The 20,485-nt window shown below is 45.7% G+C and overlaps 1 protein-coding gene and 1 long non-coding RNA gene across 2 annotated transcripts in view; both read left to right on the top strand.

The window, feature by feature from the left end:
• Nucleotides 1-3,488: 3,488 nt before the first annotated feature.
• LOC137428877 (CTD small phosphatase-like protein) overlaps nucleotides 3,489-20,485 on the top strand; it is a gene marked incomplete in the record, with an annotated part of 53,411 nt that continues 36,414 nt past the window's right edge. Inside the window, 3 exon segments of the mRNA XM_068118725.2 lie at nucleotides 3,489-3,710; nucleotides 4,919-5,079; nucleotides 6,355-6,456. Coding sequence (XP_067974826.2) covers nucleotides 3,641-3,710; nucleotides 4,919-5,079; nucleotides 6,355-6,456 — 333 coding nt within the window.
• Nucleotides 12,263-12,585, top strand: LOC144892678 (uncharacterized). Its single transcript, XR_013623890.1, has 3 exons — nucleotides 12,263-12,408; nucleotides 12,447-12,519; nucleotides 12,558-12,585. It is a non-coding gene; the product is annotated as an uncharacterized LOC144892678 (long non-coding RNA).

Below are 20,485 nucleotides of genomic sequence, written 5' to 3'. Positions count from 1 at the left end.
ACACCTTCCAGCTTCACGCCGTCTCCAAGATCCAACTCAACATTTCCTCCATCTGCAGCTCCCTCTGTGCACACCTTACATTTGAATGTAGCTGCCACACTGGTTAATGACCCTCTCAGACCACTACATTTTTGATGAACCCACTCAGCGCACATTGTACATTGAATGGAGTTCACTCCGACACCCTTCCTTCACACAGCACATGGCCACTTCCCAGTTCTTTCCACCTCACCACATGCTTTACCAATTGCCATCACCTTCGTCTTTCCTATATTCACCTTCAGACCTTTTGTCTCCATACATTCCTTCCACTTGTTCATCTTTTCCTTCAGTCCATCCATACTTTCTGCAATCAACACCAGATCATCTGCATACAACAACTCCCACGGTAAACCCTCCTTTACGGTCTGAGCCAGCACCTCCATCACAGCTACAAATAGTAGTGGACTTAGTACCGACCCCTGATGCACTCCCACCTTCACCCCAAACTCACCACTGTTCCCGTCGTTTGTCCTTACAGCTGTGCGCGCTCTTTTGTACATTGCCATCACTACTCTGATCAACCATTCCTCCACTTCTAACTTCCTCAATGCCCATGTCAATACTTCTCGTGGAACCCTATCAAATTCTTTCTCCAGATCAACAAACTCAAGAAACAACTTCTTCCTCTTCTCCATGTACTTCTCCTGCAACTGCCTCACAATAAAGAGCGCGTCTGTCGTTCCTCTTCCTGGCATAAATCCAAACTGCATTTCGGCGATCTTCACCTTCTTCCTTATCCTCCTCTCCAACACCCTTTCCAATACCTTCATTCCATGCTCCAATAACTTTATCGCTCGGTACGTGCCATACTCCAGAGGGTCACCTTTCCCCTTGTATAGAGGGACGAGGGTACTCAGTTCCCAATCCACTGGAATGCGACCTTCTTTTACCACCAGATTACATGATCTCTGCCATTCTCTTCACACCCCAACTTCCTGCTGCCTTCGACATATCTCCCACAACTCCCGTCGGCCCTCCTGCTTTTCTACTCTTCATTGCTTTTATCGCTTCCTCAACTTCCTTCTCAGTTATCTTCTCTGTCGGTCCTAAAACTGGGTTACTCTCTATGTTGCCATCCCATTCATTCTCTGTATTCAACAGCATTTCCATATATCTTTTCCATCTTCCATTAATTCCATCTGGGTCCACAACGATTTGTCCCACTTCATCCTTCAAGCAACTCACCCCCATCACATCACACCTCTCTTTCGCTATCTGCTTTGCAACCCTGAATACCGCTCTCTGACCCTCTTCCGAATCCAAGCGTTCTCCGAACATTTTTCTACATGTCTCCTGCGTCTTTGCTACCTCTTTCTTTGCAGCCTTCTTGGCTGCCTTATAACTTTCATGCTCTGCTTTTTCTGCTCCCGTACCCTTCGCCTTCTGCCACTCCTTGAACTTCTTCCTCTTCTCGTCAATCCTCTTTCCAACTTAATCATCCCACCACCATGTTTCCGAGTACCTCGGTGGTCCTTTTGTCCATCCACATACCTCACCAACGGCTCCCAACAGACTATCTTTCATTGACATCCAACCACGTTCAAGCTCAACCACATCATCCTCTACCCTACTCAGCCTCCCTTTTAATGCCTCCCTTACTGTCACCTCTTTCAACCTCCACACCTTCATTCTCGGTTGGTACTTCACCCGCCGAGCTCTCCTCTCACCTTTCACCCTTATGTCGCAGACAACCAAGTGGTGCTGTGAAACAGCCTCCTCCCCCGGGATCACCTTTGTGTCCCGGAGGTGCCCCTATCTCGCCTACGCACCATCAGGTAGTCTACAGTTGTCGTCGACCCACCTGACGTGTATGTAACAAGCTTATTATCCCCTTTCTGGAACTGAGTATTACAAATCAACAAATCAGCTCCATCAGCAAACTCCAAAATCCTTTCACCTTCTCCATTTCTCACACCATATCTGTAACCCCCATGAACTCCCTCAAAACCGTCCATACTCCTTCCCACATGTCCATTTAGGTCTCCTCCTACCACAACAACTTCCTCATCTTTCACGTTTTCCATCAGCTTCTCTATCGCACACCAGAACTTGTCCTTCTCTTCATCGCTCCGACCAGCCTGCGGAGCATATCCCGAGATGACGTTCACCAAGAGCTTTCCAATCATCATTTTCACCATCATCAACCTGTCACTCACTATCGTCACACTCACCTTTCTTTAGTCACACTCTAGTCACACTGACAATCTTTCAGATGTCACCCCAATATCCTCACCTGTAGCTGTAGGACTACCACTTTCAATTGGTTTTGAACCTGCAACCTTTCAGATGTCGCCCCAATATCCTCACATGTATGTGCAGGACTACAACTTTCAATTGGTTTTGAACCTGCAACCTTTCGGACGCCACCCCGATATCCTCACCTGTATGTGCAGGACTACCACTTTCAATTGGTTTTGAACCTGCAACCTTTCGGACGCCACCCCGATATCCTCACCTGTATGTGCAGGACTACCACTTTCAATTGGTTTTGAACCTGCAACCTTTCGGACGCCACCCCGATATCCTCACCTGTATGTGCAGGACTACCACTTTCAATTGGTTTTGAACCTGCAACCTTTCGGACGCCACCCCGATATCCTCACCTGTATGTGCAGGACTACCACTTTCAATTGGTTTTGAACCTGCAACCTTTCGGACGCCACCCAAATGTCCTCACCTGTAAATTCGCTGTACCATTACCACACATGTTCATCTTTTTTTTTTTTTTTTAGCAATTGAGGATAAACCTTATAAATGCGATTGAAGCATTTCATCAAGGAGGTCGGACAGGTTGGAGAGTCTGTAGACTACACACGTTGCTTTGATTGATTTTTCCCCAATGAATCTGGAGTGAATTGATTTGTGAAAACAAATCCAGATCAATGCATTTAACTTCAACCATTTTTGCCACTTTTGAACAGGCGGTGACGCAGATGAGCTTCAAAATGTCAAGGAGTGTTTGGGTAAATTGGTTTGTCCTTGTTATCGACTTCTCGGGTTATAAGCTGCTTCTTCTGAGCGAAGCGAGCACCTTCATCCTTCATTCAAATCGCGCTCCGCGCACGCCCATTCGTCCTCGTCGCCATGGCGACAGCCAATAGGCGATTGCGTGCCTTTTCAAGGCGGCCCGGATTGTGTGAAGCCGTATCAAGGCGGCCCTTGGAGGTACAGCATCACGAGTTGCTTATCTAAAAGAACGAGAGTCGTCTGTAGCGCGAATAACGCTGCCACCGTGACTATAACACGTATTCGGAAATAAAATGCGTCAAAAAGGACAAATAAATGATTTTTAAAAAGAGAGCAAAACAGAGAGATCTCGAGGCTATTAGGGGAGGAGCTAATAGATGGAGGGGCGAGGCTTGCTGTGATAGTCCAGCCCTCTCCTGACAAGCCAACCGAGAGGAGGGGGAGGAGGAGGTGGGGATGCTAAGCTCCGCCCACCCAGCTCGCCCCATCACCCCAGCCTGGGTCTACCAAGCTCCGTCACCTTACCCTCCTCTGTCTCCCCAGTCCCCACCGCCCTCCCCCCTCCCACCTTTAACTCGTTCCTTATCTTTTCATCGTCTCTTCCTTTCCTTCTCCGCATTTTTCCTCTCCCATGGACGTGACGGCGTCCGTCATAACTCAAGTGAGGGACGAGGAGAGATCACCGACTCGCAAGGACGCGGGTGAGAGAGCGGGAGGGCGACGAGGTGGACGGTTAAGGGACGTGAGGGAAGTCCGGGGCGTTGAGGCGGAGATTCCGGTCGGGCCGTAGATCTGAGGGCTTACAGTATCGTCGACCATTGGTCGTAACGTTGATTTTATGGGGGGTGGGGGGAGGCCTTTTTACCCGTGAAGGAGCAGAAATCACCATAAATTGGGAGAGCGTGCCAGAAGGTCTATTTATAGACATTACACCGATATGGCCGAGGGGGAGACCCGATCCCTCCCCCTGTCATCGGTCGACGTAGACCCATCGTGAGATATTGGCTGAACCTTGACCCCTCCGTGACCTTATTGCCTTCCCTTGCTCTCTACCTTTCAGAGACGACCCCCCCATTGTAGACCCCGCCCGTCCGGCGTGTACACAGAACGTGCCCCTCGGAGCACCCTGGTCGTGCACGAGCGCCATGTGGTCACCGCGTAGCGCGGGAACCACCAGCACGTGTCGTCCTCGTCATTGTGAATTACAAGCGGATTAGACCGAGGCGTTCGGCTTTGACCGAACATGTCTTATCTTCGGTACTTTCTGTCTTTCCGTTCACGAGGGACCCGACCGAGCCTCGGCGCGCGGTTAAAGTCCCGACGACTCCCGTTGCGAACTTGCACGGTGTATGAACACGCGTTAGTCGGTGGGTTTGTGGGACATTTTCCACCTTTTAATTTTACCTTCTTTGCAAAGTTTTGAATTCGGTGAAAGTACAACAACCGGGCAAGGTTTTTTTTTTTTGTTTGTTTGTTTTGTTTTTAACCACATAAGGAACCTCGACAGTCGGATGACCCCATTACACGTTTTGCGTGTTGAAAACAACCGTTTCACACTTCCTTCCCATCGCTCGCCGAATATCCCGAATGCTCGTTCGCCCGATGCCGTCGGTCGGGAGATCGTCGGGAATTTTCGAAATCCGCTTGGAGTCGAAACGACCTGTTTTGCAGGAAACGGCCGTTGGTGACGTCAGAGGGCGCGCGCGATTGGTCGGCGCTAGATCACGCCCCCTCCCCTTCACGGCACGCTAGACCACGCCCCCTTCGCGGCACGCTAGACCACGCCCCCCTTCGCAGCAGCAAAACAGCCCGTGAGCGGGGGGCAGGCGAGCGTGATGCAGTGTTTACATCTTCCTTTTCGAAGCGTCTCCTTTGCAAAGCCGTTGAACACGTCGAATGGGCCTTTCAGGTTCTCCAAGCAATGCCGTGGGGAAGAAGAGCCGCAGCAAGAAGGGGCTTCTGGGGTCGTTCTTCAGCTGCTTTCGCAGCTACGCCGTGGAACAGCCGCCGACGATCCTCAGCTCTGTTGATCTTCCCAAGAAGACGGAGGAGAATGGAACCCTACACACGGTGACTTGGAGCACTTTGTACAAATGCTTCACCTTTACCTGTTTGCAAATGACGTTTTGATCATGTCCTAATGTCAGAATACAATTGCATGGTTGGATGTATATGGACTATTTGATCTCCTCTTCGATTGTAGGTATTTTTGGGCAACACCATGTTCAATATGGCTGCATATTTATCCTATACACATACATTCAAATTGGGTCACCTGATCAACATCAGGTTGTTGAAAGATTGTTTTTGTGCAGATGAAATCATCAACACATTAACACGGTGGAAAGGTGGGAAAGATGCCAACAGCAGGATACAGGGACACCTGGATGAAGAACCCACCAGAGATGGTCATTTACACCTGGGGCAAAAATTCCCTCAGGAGTGCAACACGGCGACGATGGGCCAAACTGCCTCGTTTCCTTGTTTAAGGTCATGCAGGATTGTGCAACCACTCGTTAGGATCAGCATAGTCCCATAGAGTCTGTGGGCCCTTCCTATATTAATTTTCCGGAAAAGGTTTGATTCCCAACAGAGCATCACGGTCCAAGCTCGGCTCCTCTTCCGGCCGAGGGAGCCGCTTGACGTACCACGCTCATCGCCCAAAGTGTCTGTTTCATGTTTTCCCCTAAATTTGATGAAGAGTTGAAAGTGTTTATTGTGACGTTGACCTCCTGCGAGTGAAAATAATGCGGCTGAGAAAATTTTAGGGAAATTGGTGCAGAGGTTTGGAAACGTATAAAAACAAACAAACTCGTTATATACGTATAGTATTGTGGTGAAGAGCCATCTACATATTACATACGCAAAATGGGGACAAGAGGCCACTACTACGACTTTGACGGCCCCAATTATTCTCATCTAGTCGGGTCAGCTGGGGCAAGTTTTTGGTCCAAGTCTTTCACGAATTTGATGGTCAATTGAAGGTGGCAGGTATTTGCAATTTGGCCAGCGTGCCGAACTCTCTCACCTACTCCTCATCTCCGACTCACCTACTCACCTCTCACCTACTCTCACTCCGAACTCACCTACTCCTCATCGGAAAACAGTGGGATTTACAATGTGCACTAACTGATAATGCTTCCGAGGGACCATGCACCCGTGGCCTGTGAAGCACCAGAGTGATAGTTTATGCACTTTATAGTCGGGTCGGGAATCGAACCCAGACCAGCTCAAAGGTAACCTTGGTTACGTAAGTGGAGTATACTTCCTGTCATTGTGACGATGGTGATTATGTTTGTCCTGGTATCGTTGGGTTGATGTTTGTTTTTGATGTGACCCTTTTAGCACCCTGAGGAGCCTCTGCTTCCCGAGAGGAACGACGTTGATGAAGGTAGAAAGTGTGTGGTGATAGACCTGGACGAGACCTTGGTCCACAGTTCTTTCAAGGTGGGAAATCCGACGGTTGCGTTTGAACAACACCGTGTTCCAACTTGTTTTGTTCTTTTCTTTTTGTTGTTTTCATTTTTCTTTCTATGTAAAGCATTCCCAGGGTTTTTTTTTTTTTTTTTTTTTTTTTTTTTGTGTATACTGAATCGAGGCTCGTGAAAGAGCTGACATTTACTTCACAAACAAATCAACCAGACAAACAAAATATATAAAAAGAGGGAGCGGAACACAAGAGAATGGGAAGCACACAAACACTTGAGAGCACACATTTAAGAGCAGGGAGATGTGTGGGAGGGAGAGGGCTTGGGGGGAGGAGGCGTGGGAAGGGGGGGGGGGGGTAAGAGCAGGCTTGTCATCTTTGCTTGTTTAGGTACATGGGTTATGGGGCCGTGGATGGTGGCTCCATGTTTTTTAGTTGAGCAGAATGCTGTCGGAATGTTGGTTAGATGGGAGGGCATGTTAGGAGTTTTTTTTGTTTTTTTTTTAACAGGTTACATGTCATGCATCATGGCTTTGTGACAGATCTGGCTGTTGCTTCTCTGCAGTGAATGTTGTTATATTTGTTGATTGAAAACACCAATTCAGTTTGAGCAAGATGCTCTACCCTGCCACATACACCACCACCCTGCCACGCACGGCCCCACCCTGCCACGCATGCCACCACCCTGTCACACACGCCCCCGCCCTGTCACACACGCCCCCACCCTGCAACACACGCCCCCACCCTGTCACACGCGCCCCCACCTTGCCACACACGCCCCCACCTTGCCACACACGCCCCCACCCTGCCACACACGCCCCCACCCCTGCAACACACACCCCCACCCTGCAACACACGCCCCCACCCTGCAACACACGCCCCCACCCTGCAACACACGCCCCCACCCTGCAACACACGCCCCCACCCTGTCACACACGCCCCCACCCTGCCACAAATGCCCCCACCCTGTCACACACGCCCCCACCCTGTCACAAATGCCCCCACCCTGTCACACACGCCCCCACCCTGCCACACACGCCCCCACCCTGCCACACACGCCCCCACCCTGTCACACACGCCCCCACCCTGTCACACACGCCCCCACCCTGTCACACACGCCCCCACCCTGTCACACACGCCCCCACCCTGTCACACACGCCCCCACCCTGTCACACACGCCCCCACCCTGTCACACACGCCCTCACCCTGCCACACACGCCCCCACCCTGCCACACACGCCCCCACCCTGTCACACACGCCCCCACCCTGCCACACACGCCCCCACCCTGCCACACACGCCCCCACCCTGTCACACACGCCCCCACCCTGTCACACACGCCCCCACCCTGTCACACACGCCCCCACCCTGTCACACACGCCCCCACCCTGTCACACACGCCCCCACCCTGTCACACACGCCCCCACCCTGTCACACACGCCCCCACCCTGCCACACACGCCCCCACCCTTCACCCCTTTTCTATACATCTTTTGATAAGCTGAACATCTGTGTCAGAGTGATGGCTGCCGGGTAATCTGAAGTACAGCAGATAATCTGAAATGCAAAATGCTCAGCATACTGAATAAGGGAGCCGAGAAATATGTATGTATGTGTGTATGTATTTATGTATTTCTGTATGTGTATGTATTTATGTGTGTATGTGTGTATGTATTTATGTATGTGTATGTATTTATGTGTGTATGTATTTATGTGTGTATGTGTGCATGTATTTATGTGTGTATGTATTTATGTATGTATGTGTGTGTCTATGTATGTATTTATGTGTGTATGTATTTATGTGTGTATGTGTGCATGTATTTATGTATGTGTGTATGTATTTATGTGTGTATGTATTTATGTATGTGTATGTATTTATGTGTGTATGTGTGCATGTATTTATGTATGTGTGTATGTATTTATGTGTGTATGTATTTATGTATGTGTATGTATTTATGTATTTATGTGTGTATGTGTGCATGTATTTATGTATGTGTGTATGTATTTATGTGTGTATGTATTTATGTATGTATGTGTGTGTCTATGTATGTATTTATGTATGTATTTATGTATGTATGTGTCTATGTATGTAGTAATGGCACCCCGTGACCTCAAAGGAAAGCATTAGCCATGGATCATGTTTCACTCAGCAAACACTGCATATGTTTGTGCGGGATTTCTTATCGGGAGGATCGTTTGTCACGCTCCGCACATTTTGATTTATATATATGTATGTGTGTATGTATACACGTAAGTTGTTCTTGCCTGCTATTCCCACACGTGGGTGGGCCTCAGGAGATGGAACTGAGATCTACCAGGTCTGTGTGTGTGCGTGTGTGTGTTTGTGTACGCACGCACTAGCAGGGATACCAAGCTTTTTTTGCTCGGTGCTGTTGTAGTCCTGTTGGGATTTTGAAGAAATCAAATTTGTTTTTTTATGCCTCCGCCGACAGTCGCCAGAGGCATTATGTTTTCGGGGTGTCCGTCTATCTGTCCGTCCGTGCTTCTGTCCGTCCATCCGTCCGTCCGTCTGTGATAGGTTTTCGTTTTCCGCGATAACTTGAGAACGGCTGAATGGATCTAAGTCAAACTTGGTGCCCCCATCCTGCAACACAGCAGGCAGCAAAATGTGGGTTGGGAAATGTATAACAACGTAAAGATGAACCGATTAGATTTTGGAGTCATGAGGTCAAAGGTCATGTTAAGTTTCAATTATTTCGTTGCCGCGATAACTCAAGAACGTCTGAAGGGATTCAAGTCAAACTTGGTACAGGTATGTATAATGATGTAAAGATGAACTGATTCGATTTTGGGGTGAAGAGGTCAAAGGTCAGGGGTCATGTCAGGTAAAAATGTGATAACTTCAGATCAGCTGAAGGGATTTAAATCAAACTTGGTATAAGTATGTATCATGATGTAAACATGAACTGAGTTTTTGGGGTCAAGGGGTTAAAGATCATAGGTCATATTAAGTAAAAAATATTTTTTTATTATCACAATAACTGAAGAACGACTGAATTGATCGAAATAAAACTTCGTACAAATATGTGCAATGATGTAATAATGTGGACAGAGGTATATCGGTCGATGTCAAAGAGTGGCGTTCTAGCTTTAAAAATTTTTTTGTGCTGTCTGAAACACTTCCCTATACTTTATAAGGAATGGGGTTGGGGATCATTTAATATTACCTTTCACAGAGGTCAAAAGGCTTAGGCACTATAGAGCGATTAAAATAAATAAATAACTCCCAATTTGTTTGAAATATTTTTTGGTCTAAACCCTCTCAGGCACTCGCTGGTGAACCTCTGAAAGTTTGACAACGATCTGTTCATCCATCTCTGAGAAACTTGGCGACACACACACGCAAATGACACTCTTGTAGTAATATAGATAGTGCAGACATCTGAACTCTCATTTCTTGATGACAGTTGTGTGTTGTCTTACCTTGATCTACGCTTTTTTAACACTTGTAATATTTGTTTTTAGTCTTGGGCCAAAGCTCGTAAGTCTTCTCCCCCATGTTGCTGAACTCCATGCAACCGCTGCCTCCCTCTTGTCTCTTCCCACTGAATCCCTCCCCCCACTGCCCTCCCTCTTGCTACCAACTTCCCCTTTTAGCAACTTCAATGGGGTTTTGGTGAGAAAAACAACATGTATACAAGATGGCTTTCAATATATCAAGGTCTTGTGACCTGTTTAACTTTGCATTACCACCACTTACTTTGTGGTGAGGGCAGGCAGGATGGTTTGGAGGTATGCACTCTATCCTCTAAGGTCTAAGCCATCAAGCCTGGGTTTTGATTCCCGACCTCCTGGTGTTTCACAGGCCGGGTTATTCGGCAATGTGTGTGCCGTCCCTCGGATCGACGTTAAACCGGATGTCCCATCTGCTGGTATTAGTCGGCGGACATTAAAGATCCCACGGCGTCCTACATGAAGACGAGGAGAGGTATTGCCGGCATCCTGAACAAATTACAAATTGCCGCTCTATCAACCGAGTATCCTGCCCCGGAGTGGCGACGCATCCGGGATTGTAACCCGAGGCAAAGAAACTTCCCGGGCAGCTTCGTATGTTAAATGACGTGACAAGCATAAACAAAAAAACAAACTTGTGGTGCTGCACCACCGGGTTCGAGTCCCGTTCGGATGGATTCAACGTGTCCCGCGCCCCCTTGTTATTCACGCAACCCCAACGCAAGCCTCCTCCGTAAACATTGGGGACAAACAACTCGTTTTAATAATAAATTGCACAACACTACAGTTGTGTAGCTGCACCATCTTGATTTTCATCTCAAAGGTAATGTTTCCTTTTAGTTTTGAACGCGGTGCAATTTCACGAACAACAAACGCCTCGTGCTCGTGATGAAGTGTTGTACCGCTGGTTATGACCTTGTTTATAATACATTACTTACGTTCTCATGAAGCATTCATTGTACTTTGAACAGAATCACTTTACCACCCCACCCATGCAATCTGTTATTTTTGTGCCAGCAATGGTATTATGAACCCTGGAACAAGCGGTTTTCTTTGTGATCACCGCAACCAGTCTGAAGGGTCTTAAAAGGGAAACTACTCAAAAAGAATGATCACATCTGGCCATTGTAAAAGTTTTCAACTCGCATCCTCGCAACACAATAAGAAGCAGCAAATGGAGCTTCATTAATTTATCTTCAATTTCTTACGGGCACACCAAATGTTCCTCGCAACAAATGGCTCTCCTTCGTGGGTTGGGAAATGCGTTCGATGGAAATATGCTTTTTGCTTACTGAATTAGGCCAAACAAAAACAAACAACCTGTTTCCACTTCCAGACCTCCCCTAAAATATGACCTGACCCGAATTGTTTTGTAATGCTCCCTCCACCTCCACCCCTCCACCTGAGGCCCCCCCCCCCCCCTCATATCCCTTTCTCTCTCCTTCCCTAAAAAGTGCTTGTGTGGCATTCTAATGTAGTGTGTCCACAACAGCATGCGACGTACCGCTCGTCCCATGAGGACTCCCTTGTGCTTATTCAAACTGCTTACATGGTGAAAGGTGAGTCATGCCAGCCGTACCTAAGGTCCTCGCGAATCACGGGCGGCCATTCTTGCCAGATTTGACGTTTGCCCTTGAGACAAACATACAGTGGCACGGATCTCGCGAATTTTCCAAGCAAATTTGAAATGCGTCGACGTCATTTCCCATGTTTTCAGTTCCCTTTGTTTTATATGTGGAATAAATCTGCTTCTAACTGGATGAGTCCGTCACTGATTCGAGGGGGGCGACATTGCAAGGAAACTCTCTCATGGATATTGCGAGAAGCACCTATTGCTGTGACGGAAACAGCTTTTGGTTATTGTGGACGATTACCACATCGCTCCTTGATTAGAGTGTCCGAAAGGATGGAGGAGAGGTCGTGTGCTTACCTTTCACCCTTCTTGTGTGAGTTAAATGATTCACCCAACTCTACACCTTCGGGCTTGTCCTTGGCATCAAAGTGTGTCTTCCTTCGGGTGGGATTTTCACCTACGGAGCCCTCGACCAGCATCGATTGCGGGTGGATGTTAAAGATGCGTGTCTCTAGCAGAGGTAGTGCATTGCACCTGGCAACATGTCCAGATTCCAAATCCCCACCTTACGGTGCAGGGTCACTCCATTCGCATCACAGCCACGCTTAAAGAATGATCCAACCAGCATCGAAATTTGTAAATTAATCCAAATCCACCACACAGATTATGTTATAGAACTAATACTGAGTAGAGCATGTTGCAGCAGGTAAACACCTCCTTTTTTGAGTAAACGTTTCAGCAGGTAAACACCTCCTTTTTTTCAGTAAAAGTTGCAGCAGGTAAACACCTGCTTTTCTTTCACTAAAAGTTTCAGCACGTAAACACCTGCTTTTCTTTCAGTGAGAGTTGCAGCAGGTAAACACCTGCTTTTCTTTCACTAAAAGTTGCAGCAGGTAAATACCTCCTTTTTGAGTGAAAGTTGCAGCAGGTAAACACGTGCTTTTCTTTCAGTAAGAGTTGCAGCAGGTAAACACCTGCTTTTCTTTCACTAAAAGTTGCAGCAGGTAAATACCTCCTTTTTGAGTGAAAGTTGCAGCAGGTAAACCCGTGCTTTTCTTTCAGTAAGAGTTGCAGCAGGTAAACACCTGCTTTTCTTTCAGTAAAAGTTGCAGCACATAAACACCTCCTTTTTTGAGTAAAATTTGCAGCAGTGAAAGACCTGCTTTTCTTTCAGTAAAAGTTGCAGCACGTAAACACCTGCTTTTCTTTCAGTAAAAGTTGCAGCACGTAAACACCTGCTTTTCTTTTCGTGAGAGTTGCAGCAGGTAAACACCTCCTTTTTGAGTGAAAGTTGCAGCAGGTAAACACCTCCTTTTTGAGTAAAAGTTGCAGCAGGTAAACACCTGCTTTTCTTTCAGTAAGAGTTGCAGCAGGTAAACACCTCCTTTTCTTTCAGTAAGGTATGCAGCAGGTAAACACCTCCTTTTCTTTCAGTAAGAGTTGCAGCAGGTAAACACGTGCTTTTCTTTCAGTAAAATTTGCAGCAAGTAAATAACTCCATTTTTTTGGTATAAAAGTTGTAGCAGGTAAACACCTGCTTTTATATCAGTAAAAGTTGCTGCAGGTAAATACCTCCTTTTTGAGTGAAAGTTGCAGCAGGTAAACACCTGCTTTTCTTTCACTAAAAGTTGCAGCAGGTAAGTAAACACCTGCTTTTCTTTCACTAAAAGTTGCAGCAGGTAAATACCTCCTTTTTGAGTGAAAGTTGCAGCAGGTAAACACCTGCTTTTTTTTCACTAAAGGTTGCAGCAGGTAAACACCTGCTTTCCTTTCAGTAAGGTATGCAGCAGGTAAACACCTGCTTTTCTTTCAGTAAAAGTTGCAACAGGTCAACACCTCCTTTTTGAGTAAAAGTTGCAGCACGTAAACACCTGCTTTTCTTTCAGTAAAAGTTGCAGCACATAAACACCTGCTTTTCTTTCAGTAAAAGTTGCAGCAGGTAAGTAAACACCTGCTTTTCTTTCACTAAAAGTTGCAGCACATAAACACCTCCTCTTTTGAGTAAAAGTTGCAGCATGTAAACACCTGCTTTTCTTTCACTAAAAGTTGCAGCACATAAACACCTGCTTTTCTTTCAGTAAAAGTTGCAGCAGGTAAGTAAACACCTGCTTTTCTTTCACTAAAAGTTGCAGCACGTAAACACCTGCTTTTCTTTCACTAAAAGTTGCAGCACGTAAACACCTGCTTTTCTTTCACTAAAAGTTGTAGCACGTAAACACCTGCTTTTCTTTCAGTAAGAGTTGCAGCAGGTAAACACCTGCTTTTCTTTCACTCAAAGTTGCAGCAGGTAAACACCTGCTTTTCTTTCAGTAAAAGTTGCAGCACGTAAACACCTGCTTTTCTTTCAGTAAAAGTTGCAGCACGTAAACACCTCCTTTTTGAATTACGTATTATTTAGCCGAAAAAGGAATTTTCTGGCAGGAAGCGTGCGCCTTAATGATAATGTTGTGTGCTGCAACCGGCGTGTTTGTTTTTGACACAGACGGACTGAAGGGTGTGCAGGCAGGCTCTCGGGCATGCGGGTGCTGCTGATAGGCCCTGAAGGGCTGCGTACACATTTGTTGTGTGCGTGTGCATGTGCGTGTATGTGGGTGTGCGCGCATGCGCTTGCATGTTTTGCCTCTCTGTACTTCCGAGAGTTAGTTCGATATTGTTCATATATTTTAAGCTGAGTGATGTAATAATGAAACAATACAGGAAGTTGCTCAAAAGGCTTCACACACTTAGGAACGGGACAGAAATTTGCATTGAAGAGCAGGTTTTGTGTTCGTTAACAGCATTAGCACGTGGCCTCGGCCACCAACTTTCAACTTGTGACTCCCCTGATGTAAGTGGTGCTGGAATGCCTAAGAAAAGTGATACGTTTTGAGGAGTAATTAATGAAGTGGAAATGCGTATGCATTTGAGTGCCATGTGACAGATTCCATCGATTGGAATACGTGTCAGTTTTCATTGAGTAGAACCCTGGGTACCTAAAAAGCATAATGCTCACCAGTAACTAGTTTCGGGGGGAAATTGTCAATGTATATCAAACCATTGCCTTCACTTGTGAAAGAAACCTGCAGGTGACAGGAATTGTAGCACGAGGCGAGCTCATAGACCTGGTTCCTAACCCCAACACCGTTTACTACACCGCATTGACTATCGCTGCATCTGTGACACGGTTGCGGTGCGGGTTTGAAATCACCTGGCCACCAAATTTACCTGGCCACAAAATTGGTTACCGCTTTGGACTAAACCGTAGGAATTGGGTACCAGAAAAGGGTTAGGCACCATTAAACTTGACTGTTCTGCAGCGGTTGTTCGCGGCCACAGAACCGCACTTGTTTCAAACCTGCAATCTCCCAACCAGTTGAGCAATATTAAGTTGTGGGAACACCAAGATTAGTCTGCTGATAGATCTGCATTTTTATTTGAAATCCTCCTTGTGTGATCGATCACCCGTGAAGGGTCTCGGCTGTAAGAGTGCGTCATTCACTGGCCACGAGACTTTGCCCTCGGCCGACTGTGTGGGCACAACAACGGCACTGACATTGAGGAAGCGAGGAGTGGCAAATTGCTTCATTGTGGACAAATGGGCATGGTGTATGTGATTTGAACATACGTTCCCAACATTGGGCGCCAAGGAAAGTGCTTGCAATGGAAAACTCGTTTTCCGAAGGAAAGTCGCACAAACTCCGTCGGCTGAAAAAAATGAGAACGACAACAATTTCTTTCTTTTTTCTCCACCCACTGTTGACGAAGATATGCTAACCGCTGTGGATATTTGTAACTGCGTCGATGGTAATGGCAACCGGGCGAACCAAACACAATTTGTTACACCGCGTACGCGAAGCGAAAAACATGGTTAAGCAATTGGTAAACTTCTGTCTGTCAGTCTGTCCACAAACATCAGTTTACAATCGAGGGACAACTTGTTTAAATTGAATGTCATATTTTTGAGCACGAATTAGAACGTTAATCGGAAAACAAAGCTGTACTTTAGTAATACTTTGTCTCTGTATTTGTCCCGATTGCACATGTGCAGAGAGCAGTGAGATAATATTTTTTACACTGTCGGCCTGGCAGTCAAACAAAGCTGAAAATCATTCCAAAAAGGAAACTTCCTGTTTTTAAAGATGTCATAAAGGACACATGCAACAGGCACGGATAACTAATGTGACATGCTATATAGGGTCGTGTAAAAAGTACAACGTCAACAGCGATAAACTTCCGGAATTATTTTTTATACGACCTTTACAATCTTTTATTTCAATTTCATTATATTATTGAACGTTGCATGAGGTACGGTGCTCTACGAACGCTCTAGTTCAGCATTTCCCAACCTGGGGGAAATTTCCCCCTGGGTGGGAATTTTAGGATTCCAGGGGGGAAACCTATTCCAAGGGAAATACAATATTAGCATTCGTGTAATATTGTGCTTTAGTGAATAAATCTCAAATCTTTAATTCTTTTGTTCTTCGAATTTTTACTGAACATAAACATTTATAACATTGTCGGTAAATAAAAATTTATATACAAAATTTTTTTTATTATAAAATTTATATGTGTGAGTGTGTATGTGTCTCTGTGTGTGTGTAGGTTTGTATGTATGTGCAGGAGTGTTTGGGTGTGTGTGTGTGTGTTGCTATATTTTAATGTTATTTATTATGTTATTTATGTTATTAAGCAAATAAATTTTGTGTTTTGGCTACTTTTTTCCTTGTTCATACATATATATATGTATGAACATCCTTGTTCCTTGTTCATATATATATATATGTATATATATATATAAGGGGGGGAGGGTGGGGGGAAATCTGGACGGTTGAACTGGTTGAAGGGGGAAACGACAGAACAAAGGTTTGGAACCGCTGCTCTAGTTTATTTAGCATCTCTCTCTAATGGAGCAGATACATATAAATGCAGGATGTGTGCATGTATATATCTATATGTGTATATGTATATAGGTATGTACAGTGCCTTCAGAAAGTATTCACACCCCTTGACTTTTTTTTTCCACATTTTGTTGTGTTACAGCCTGAACATAAAATGGATCAAATTGAGATTTTTACTACGTTGTACATAGGGCAATACCGTTTAGAACAGTGTTTGTATGTCAGTATATCCCCACAAACGTACACCAATCAGAGCTGAGTATCTGGTCACATGACAAGGGGACAGTGTTTCGTAACCGTTACAGTTGCATATTTTACTAAAAGGAAATATAATAACCTTCCCTGGAACGTTTTGGGGTCCCAGTGGGTGTCGTAAGGTAGGTAGGAGGTTTCATAAATTCCTCAATACAATTACGATTTTGAAATGAGATCGACAAGGACCTTCCTTAGGAATCCGGAAGTGAACAGATGATGGCACTTCACTGGTTTGATAATCCCGATACAATCATGATTTAACAATATATTTTGATATATTAACACGATTGTATTAATTTGTGATTGGAATGATGAATGATGCTGTTTGGAATGAAAATGTATAGAACGTGCTGTCATTGCCTGATGTTCAACTGAAGGTAGCACAGGAATGTGGAATTTATTCATTCCCTTTTTATAATTCATTTATTCATTCCCTTTTTTACCCAAGTCATTCACGAACCGGCTGTCCATGCCTGAAGTAAAAAAAAATTAATACTAACTTGTATCACTACCCAGGCCATACTATCCTCTTCAACTAAAGTATCAAACAAGCCCGGCTATGCCGTTGTTAGACTTTCGGTCTTGTTTGTCACTGACCTGCGCATAATAGCCCATAATATCAAAGTTTTTTTTAATTTTTATTTTTTTAAAGATTTACATTCCAACAGGCCAATGACCCCAAGCATACAGCCAAAGCAACACTGGACTGGCTTCAGAACAAGGATGTGAATTCTCGAATGGCCCAGCCAAAGCCCAGGCTTGAATCCCACTGAGCATCTGTTTAAAGACTTGAAGATTGCCGTTCACTGACGTTCCCCATCCAAATTGACAGAGCTCAGCAAATCTGCAAGGAAGAATGGGAGAAACTCTCCAAATCCAGATGTGCAAAGCTGACACAGACATACCCAAGAAGACGCGAAGCTGTAATCGCGGCGAAAGGTGCTTCTATGAAGTATTGACTCGGGGGGTTTTTTTTTTCTTTTTTCTTTTTTTTTGTATACAGAGTCGAGGCTCGTGAAAGAGCTAACATTTATCAAACAAACAAATCAAACAAACAAGCAAACAAAGTATATAAAAAGGGGAGCGGTCGACAAGATGGGGAGAGAAGGGGACGAAGCACACAAACACAACATTTGAGAGCAGGGACATCGGGAGATGTGTGGGAGGGAGAGGGCCTGGGGGGGGGGGGGGCAGGATAGGTATAAAACGCAAGGACACCAAGGACTTCCAGGAAAGAAGTCGGCACCTCAAAAAGTGGATTTGGGGTGAAATTAGCGGGGGTAGAAAAGATCAAGGTTTTGGATTGGGGAAGATAAGAGATGGTGGTGAACAGCCGTTTTAAAGACCTGGAGGGAGGAGTGGGATTGAAGAGAGTGAGGGAGTTTGGTCCAGAGGTGGGAGAAAAGAGGAATGAAAGAGTGAAGGTGAGCAGAGAGTCTTGATTTTGGCAGTTTAACCATAAGAGGGTTGCAGGCAGATCTTGTGCGACCTGTCGGAATATTTGGGGGACAGAGCCCAGAGAGAGCTGGGGGAGCAAGGCTGGAGAGGAGTCGGTAGAAGACGGAAAGACCACCAACCTGCCTGCGGTGAGTAAGTGAAAGGCCCTTGGAGATAGCGTCATCGCGGGAGATTCCAATGATTCTGAATGCTTTGGTTTCAACAGCGTGAAGACGAGCTAGGTGTGAGGCAGGAGCACCAGCCCAGAGGGGAGAGCAGTACTCCATTGAGCTGCGGATGAAAGCCTTGTATGTGGTGAGGAGTTCAGGTGTGCCAAGGAAGGACTTCGCACGACGGAGGATGCCCAGTCGGCGACTGGCTTTGGAGGCCAGCTTGGAAATGTGGTTTTCCCAGGAAAGATCATGGCAGATAGTGAGACCCAAAAGCTTGAGTGACAGAACTTCTTGGAGAGGATTATTCAGAAAGTAGAGGGGAGGGTTGTCCAGTCGGTCTTTTCGGAGAGACATCGTAAGAGTGTGAGATTTGTCAGGATTGAAAGACATGTTCCACTTGTTTGCCCAGTCTGTGATTTTGTCCAGGTCTGCAGAGAGTGAGGAGGCTGCAGACTGCCGATCTGAGGGATGAGGAATGGAGCAGCAGAGAGTGGAGTCGTCAGCAAAGAGATAGAGAGGATTTTCAAGAGAGTCGGAGAGATCATTGATGAAGACCAGAAAAAGCACAGGGCCCAGAACACTGCCTTGGGGAACTCCAGCCTGAACAGGAAGAGGAGATGAGAGAAACCCATTCAGGGCCACACGTTGACTACGACTAGAGAGGAAGTCCGCCAGCCATGCGTGGAGATTTCCATGGATACCAAAGGAGGAGAGTTTGGTGAGCAGAGCGGGGTGCCAGACCGTATCGAAGGCACGTGATATGTCGAGGGAGACGGCTCTAATTTCCTGTTTGGCATTGAGGACCTCCATCCATGGTTGAGACAGCAGAAGCAGCATGTCCAGAGTAGAGTGACCTGGTCTGAAAGCAAATTGATGATCAGAGATCAAGCCATTGGAGAAGAGGAAAGATTTCATAATACTTATGAAATATGTATTTTGTAAATAATATAAGGCTGAATACTTATGTAAACGAGAACGGCACTCGGTAGAGAGCATACCCCTGCCTGGTTGGCCATATCACTCAATGGTGAATAATCACTTTTAAAAAATTATACTAGCTGGATCCAGATCTTCACCAAAATTGAATCGATTCTTCCTTGTCACACACACAACCAGTCCAACAAGTTTCGTCCAAATCCATCCATAATTTTTTTGATATATCCTGCTATGTATCGTTTTTGGCACCATCTCCCAATGGTGAAGAATCACTTATAAAATTAAATAATTCTCATATCCAAATCCATATTCAGATCTTCGCCAAAATCGAATCGATTCTTCCTTTTCAGACACCCAATCGGTCCACCAAGTTTCGTTGAAATCCGTCCAAACTTTTTGAAATATCCTGCTATGTATCGTTTTTGGCACCATCTCCCAATGGTGAAGAATCACTTAAGAAATTCTAGTAGCCGGATCCGAATCCGGATCTACACCAAAATCTAATAATTTCGTCCTCGTCACATACACTACATTTCTGCCAAATTTCGTCCGAATCCGTCCACAACTTTTTGATGTTTTGTTCACAAACGGACAGACAAACTGACAGACAGGGGTGAAAACATAACCTCCATCCACCTTTGGTGGCCGAGGTAATTAAATATTCCTGTACAGTATTTTTTTAAATTTTTTAAATGATTTTAATTATCTTTTAAAGAAATATTTACCTTTTCATAACCCATCACCGAAATGACTCGGGTACCACGGTATATAAAAGCGAACGTACGCGGGGGGCGCTTTGTTTTGAGCAGTTTCTGTGCCAGTTTTCCGTTGTTCCAACTGGACCATGGAGACTTTTAATGGTAGCCCAACGGCATCATTTGATTTCCTAATGTTGCATTCCCCTAAAAGCAGATGTTACCGTCGGTCAGAGCCCAAGTTGGGACACCAAGAAATAACCAAAGGGCTTCTTCTTCGTCTTTGGGTGTCAGTGCTGCCGAAGCAGCTTCCTTGGCAAGGGTTATACTGGGTGGTTTGCCGTTGCTCCCCAGCACTAGTTACGGCTGGAATTTGTTCATGATGCCGGTGATAGCTTGCCTACTCTTGGTGAACGACACCATGAGATCTTTAACGGACGCCAACGAGTGTTGAGGAAAATTACTCCATTTCAGTCCTGCAGGGTCAGAAACGACCAAGCATCCATAAAGGTTGTGCGAGTGTTGTTGTTGTTTCAAATCGTCAACAATGAGATGACATTGAAATTTGTCCTATCAAATATGTGCACGTGCTGTAGCCGAAAGCGTTCACATGTCCATGAATATGTTTTGAT

This window comes from Myxine glutinosa, chromosome 6, assembly GCF_964187855.1.
Source record: "Myxine glutinosa chromosome 6, kmMyxGlut1.1, whole genome shotgun sequence".
Classification (NCBI taxonomy): Eukaryota; Metazoa; Chordata; class Myxini; order Myxiniformes; family Myxinidae; genus Myxine; species Myxine glutinosa.
This window is presented reverse-complemented; position numbering and strand designations above follow the sequence as displayed.